At 32.0% G+C, this 6,000-nt stretch overlaps 1 protein-coding gene across 1 annotated transcript in view; it reads left to right on the top strand.

Annotated features, from left to right (window-relative positions):
• The window catches only part of LOC106462760 (selenium-binding protein 1-B-like), a 99,223-nt gene that overhangs the window by 76,390 nt on the left and 16,833 nt on the right, over window positions 1-6,000 (top strand). Inside the window, exons 8-9 of the mRNA XM_022390090.1 lie at window positions 4,677-4,755; window positions 5,601-5,722. Of these exons, the coding sequence (XP_022245798.1) occupies window positions 4,677-4,755; window positions 5,601-5,722 (201 nt within the window). The remainder of the gene's footprint in view (window positions 1-4,676; window positions 4,756-5,600; window positions 5,723-6,000) is intronic.

A 6,000-nucleotide genomic window follows, 5' to 3' on the forward strand; every position in this document is an offset into this window, starting at 1 on the left:
CTTATTTTGTATCCCAACTCTTACTTGATGATTCACAGAATGTTGTTGCATATCCACTAATGTGAATTTAATGTCACATGACATTATCAAGAACTTGCAGCTCCATCTGGCTAACAAATAAATTACAACATTGTTGGCTGAGAGGAGATGCTGCTGCTTTAGAAAAGGATATATTTATATATATTATTTGGTGAGTTGGGCAAATATATGCTAAATGGATTTTAATTACAATAAATACAAAGAAATGCATGTGGGTTATCATAATTTAAATTATATGTATAACTGATGACAATAACCTTAACTAAGAAAAATATCTTGTTGTTCTGTTTTAAGCCATCCAAAGCAGTGTACTGTTGTTAGTGATAGGGCAAATAGGATTTTTGGTTATTTTTATAGAAATATGGAATACAGGGGGTCTTTATTATATGTCGTTCTGATATACATTTCGCACTTACATTACAGACATTTTGAGGAACACAACGTAAAATTTCTTTGAACATATATCGTTCATAGTTTTTGACTCAGTTCTGCTTAACTCTCTCACTATAGGCCCGGTCAATATGACCAACCATGTGACCTCTTTGTACCCATTTTAAAGTCTTTATAGATTTAATACTTCTAACTGTCAATGTAGTGTGTATATCTTCACGAAATTTGGCAGTCTTTCAGTTAACATTATAAGTCTTTCACATACAATAATTCATATTTTTTATTGTCGATAACAATTAACCCTACTTTTTTGTACTAATGGTAGTAATGCACTAAATAATTTGTATTTAATTAAATATTGCACCAACGAACATAAACTAATAATGTAAAAAAGGTGCACAACTTCCCCTAACTCTCAAAATTTTTCTATCTTTCTAACTATGCAACAAGAGCTGTTACAAGTTCAACCAAGCTAGTCATTAACTTTCCCACAGGAATGAAATTGATGCTTATCTGTTGAGAACACAATGTTATATCATATGTAATTTGATAGATGAAAACCTTCTCTTTCTATTGGTTATAGGTAATATGTAGTTAAACATAAGAGAGAACTGTTAACAAATACTAAAAGAGAGTATGTGACAAGTGGATGTGGCAGGAGAAATCTGATTTTCTATTTGATAACTCTGTAACCAAACAAAATTGAAGGTTATAAAAATTATGGTTTGTCTGAACAATGACCATTTTATAGTAATTAATTATACTTAATTTCATACTTATTGAAAAATATAGAAGAGAAGATACCTAGAGAAAATGTGTCACATGAGTCGCACTAGGGGAAATTCAGGATATTTTTAAATATTGCCTTATAGAATTAAGAACTTAAAACTTATATACTAGTAACATATGTATTATTAGCTAAGATTTTGTGCTATACTAATAGGTATAACATAAACAAAGAGTAGTCTAATAAAATTTTGAATGTAATCACCCACCTGTAATTGATATGTTTATTGCAAAGTATTGTTGCAACCCTTCAATAATGAGTAGCAAATGTAGTGCTAGTGAGTGCAGGTGATGAGCATAAGAAAAAGTACATAAATATTATGCTTGATGATAAAATGGAAGTAATAAAGTACAGTAGAAATGGTGTACATGCAGTTGATATTGGGTGCCATTTGCAACTTCCTCCAACAAGTGTATGTTGACTTGAAAAAGGAGTTGGGAGAAGCAGCAGATAGAGAATAAACATACAAGGCTACACATGAATAGTTTTACAGATTCCAAGCATGATATAGTTTCAAGAACATAAAAATTCAGGGAGAGTCAGTCAGTGGCGATGTAGATGCTGCAAAAGCATTTCTGGAGAAACTTAAAAAAACATTGAAGAAGATGGATATGATCCTATACAGGCATTTAATGTTGATGAAACTGAGCTGTATTGGAAAAACAAGCCTTCTAAGACATACTTTACTGTCAACAAGAAGACTGCATCCGGCTTAAAGGCCACAGAGGATCGGCTAACTCTCCTTATAGGAGGTAATGCTAATGGTGACATTAAAGTCATTGCTCGTGTACAAAAGTGAAAATCCATGAGTACTGAAAAATGTTGTGAAATACCAGCTTCCTGTAATATAGAAATCCCATTGCAAGGCCTGGGTAACAAGGCAGATTTTTAACTGTACTTTGTTGATTTGTTCTTCTTTGGATGAAGTTTCGAACAACATAATGAACCGTGCATGGAAGAAAGCATATCCTGATGCAGTGCACTTCTTTGCAGGATTTGATGACATCACATATATGTAGTGAAATAGTGCAACTAGCAAAAGAAGTGGGCTTCAAAGAAGTAGGGAAAAATGATGTCAAAGAGCTTTTGTAGTTGCATGGTATGCCTCTAAGCAATGAAGATCTTGCTAAATTAGATAAACATACTTTTGAAGAAGAAACTATGGACGATAATGAGGAGGATTCTTCTCAACAGAGAGGATTCACAGTCAAGGTGCTAAGAAATATGTTTGAGCATTTCAAAGCAATAAATGTTATTCAAGAACTTTTGTATGGATCTGTAAAGGTGACACAAACTGTTAGAGATTTCTTGGCATGCTACTGTGAAATTTATGCAAAACTGCAAGTAGGAAAGCAGACAACTCTGGTTTCTTTATTTACAAAAACACCCAAGGAACCCAAAGCAGGCCTTTCTGGCACTCAAGTGAATGAAAATCCTGAGTCTATGTCTTCCATTGAGATAAAGACAGCAGATCTCAGTGATGTTGTTGACCTTACACCTGCATCTCCATTCTCATCCGCCACCTAATCCTCTCCTAACACCTTCTCCAATCAAGCACAATGCTTACATTCTTTAAGATGAGAACATAAAAATTAAAGGTTATGGTAAAATCTTTTTAAAATGCTGTTTAATATTCTGTGATTTTTTACAGTAAAAATGGTTTTATGTTTGAGTCATTACTTAAAAATGTCACAAATATGTTTTCTATTAAAAAAAGGAAAATGCTTTTAAAGTGTACATGGCTGCTTCAAAATGCTCACAAAAATGGTTTTCAATGGAGTGTTTGATAGATATAAATGCTGTTTAAAGGTCCTTGAACTCAGAATTAGTTATAAATATGTGTTGTATAGTATAATATAGTACAGGTACTGTACATGTACAGTACATATTTTGGTTACTAGGTGTAAAACACAACATTTTCTGAAGTTATGGTCCCTATTCAATACCATATTTCATTGTTTCTTATAGGAGAAATGGCTCTGCTTTGTGTTGCATAGGCAGTGTTTACACTTTCACAGTCCCTATCCCCCATTATTCTTATGGGGGAAAATTCCCTGTTATACATTGTTTCATTATAAGTTGCAACTTTCTGGTCCCTAACTCTGGTGTATAACGAGGAATTCCCTGTATAAATCTAAAGGGGCTATAGTTTCATTGTATAGAGCATTATGTTCAGTCATGGCCTTTTTACCTTAGGAAAGACATTGAATTGTTGGAATGGTTTCAGAGAAGGGCTACTAAGATGTTACCCAAGATGGAAAGGTTGTCATATTAGAACAGGTTAAGATCTCTGATATTGTTTTCTTTTGACAAAGGAAGAGTTGGGATGGGATCTAATTTTATTTTTCCAACAGAGTGGTTGACCTTTGGAATGGGTTGCATTCAAAGGTGGTGGATGCAGTAAATTTAATGGAGTTTAAGGGAGGGGTTTGTAAATATTTGAATGACAAGGGCTGGTTTTGGATTTTGTTTTAATGTTTATTTTAGTGAATGGAATGGCCTAGATGGACCACAAGGCTCCTTGTTGTCCTTAAATTTTATTTTGTTATATTCAATGCCCAGGAACAGAGCTCATAGACCAGCTGGGATAAAACAAACACTAGTAGTGGTTAGAATGCTATTTATATAATTCATTTATTAGAGTAACAGTTACTATGGTGTGAACTGCTTTGCTGGTGAAGTGGTTTATAATCAATTATATTTAGTATTAGGCTTATTGTATATTTTAACATTACCTCTAGTGTTAAAAATGTAATAAGCCTAATGCTACTGTGCCCAGCAGTAACTTAAGACAAATAGCTTGCACAGTCTGCAACTGAACATGTGTAATGCTTTTGGGAACAACATATGTGGGACAAATGAGACTGATTCTGAGCTGTTTTAATTTCTAGTGGTGTGTTAATCTATTCTTTCAGCTGCAAGTGTATGAACAGTTGATACCATATGTTAGCATGGTTATTGCCAAATGTGGGAGTTGCAGCCCATTAAAGTGGAGTGAAGTAGTAAAATTTGATGTTCTTTTCACAGTGTCTGCTGTCCCAATACTTTGGATTGTGTTGTGTTAACTAATTATTTCAAGCAAGGATTAGTCATTTATGACAAGTACTCTTTCTTACTTTCTCACATTTTTTGTGCAAAATGTGCACTGTTATTATCACAACACAGTGTGGCAACAGTATCACTTTCAGACATTCACTTAAGGTTAATGAAATCCAAACTGATTAATTATTGTAACAAATGAAATGAGTTTTAAAGAAACACAAAATTAATTCGTAACAGAACTTAGAAATGTTGTAATGGCTTAGGTGTGGAACGTGTGAGTGGTTGATAGAAAATGCATTATTTTATAGATAACAAAAAATTAACATAAAGAAATTGTATAATTAGTTTAATTATATTACAGAGAAATTAATTTGCATTGAAAATTCAATAAGAATTCTATATAAACAAATATTTTCAGGATGAATTGTGGGATTTTGAGAAAGTAATTGATATACCACCTAAAACTGTAGATAACTGGCTGCTTCCTTCAATGCCTGGTGAGTAATGCTATTTGCAAAAACTAAAAACTTAATTTGTTATTAAAACTGAATGTTACAGTAAAATTGGTTTTCTTGTAGTATCATTTTAACTATATTAACTTAAAACTATAAAACACTAAACATCAATCTGAAACTCATGGCTAAAGAGTTGAAGCATTTCCCTGATTTAACCAAAAAAATAATCATTACATGTTTTCAATTAATGTGTAACTTTAACATCAAAATGAAATAGAAAGCTATACATGTTGAACTTGTTTTATCACTGATGGGATGAGACTCAGGTCTTGGGTTAATATAAAAAGGAATTGTCAACATCATTAGCAAATATCAGCCAGCTCCAATGTTAATGAGATCTGCAAATGTTTCTGTTTTAAATAAATGCTGTACAGTAGTTTATGGTATCAAACTTTTAGATTTTACTCACCTTATTATTAAATATTAAGTCTAACATTACATAGAAATTCTTTGGACTAGCTCTATTTTAATTAGAATTAATTAGGAGTCACTTTCAATAAAATTATGTATTTATATAAATTGTTTTATATATTCTATACCAAAACTCCCACATATGAGAATGAAAACTGTTACAGCAAAGGCAGTTCTCTGGTGCTTGTTTTTGTGAGGCTTGTAAGTGTGTACCATATGACACATAAGGAATAATATATATCCCATAAGACTATTTAGCAAGTAATTATTTGATTCATAACTAATTATATTTTGGTTACAGATATTTCTCATTTTAAATTTCTTTAAAAAGTATACCTTATGGAAAGTACCAGGTTTCTCATCATATTATGTTTGTAGAAATAATGAAATCTTACATCTTTCTTTTTTTTTTTTAGGTATTATAACTGATATATTGATATCACTGGATGACCGTTTTCTCTACTTCAGTAACTGGACCTATGGTGATATAAGACAGTATGATATAACAAGCACTAGGAATCCTAAGCTTGTTGGACAGGTAAATCACTGTATTCTTTCCTTGAAATGACAAGCACAACTTTCTATGCCTAATGAATAAAAATTTACAAGTTTGATGTCATTGGTTAGGGTTATAAGTAATCCTATTCAGGATTTGAATGGTCTCATGTTTTTGGCCAGTTACGGTTTGTCCATATGCTAGGTAGCTTGTTCTTTAATTTTTATGTGAGCCATATCAACAATTTAAATGTTTAATATTAATTAGAATTTCATAAGTTTCAGTATTATATTGTTACGTCTCTGTTTGTTAATTGATTT

This window comes from Limulus polyphemus, unplaced genomic scaffold (genome assembly GCF_000517525.1).
Source record: "Limulus polyphemus unplaced genomic scaffold, Limulus_polyphemus-2.1.2 Scaffold1242, whole genome shotgun sequence".
NCBI classification, from domain to species: Eukaryota; Metazoa; Arthropoda; class Merostomata; order Xiphosura; family Limulidae; genus Limulus; species Limulus polyphemus.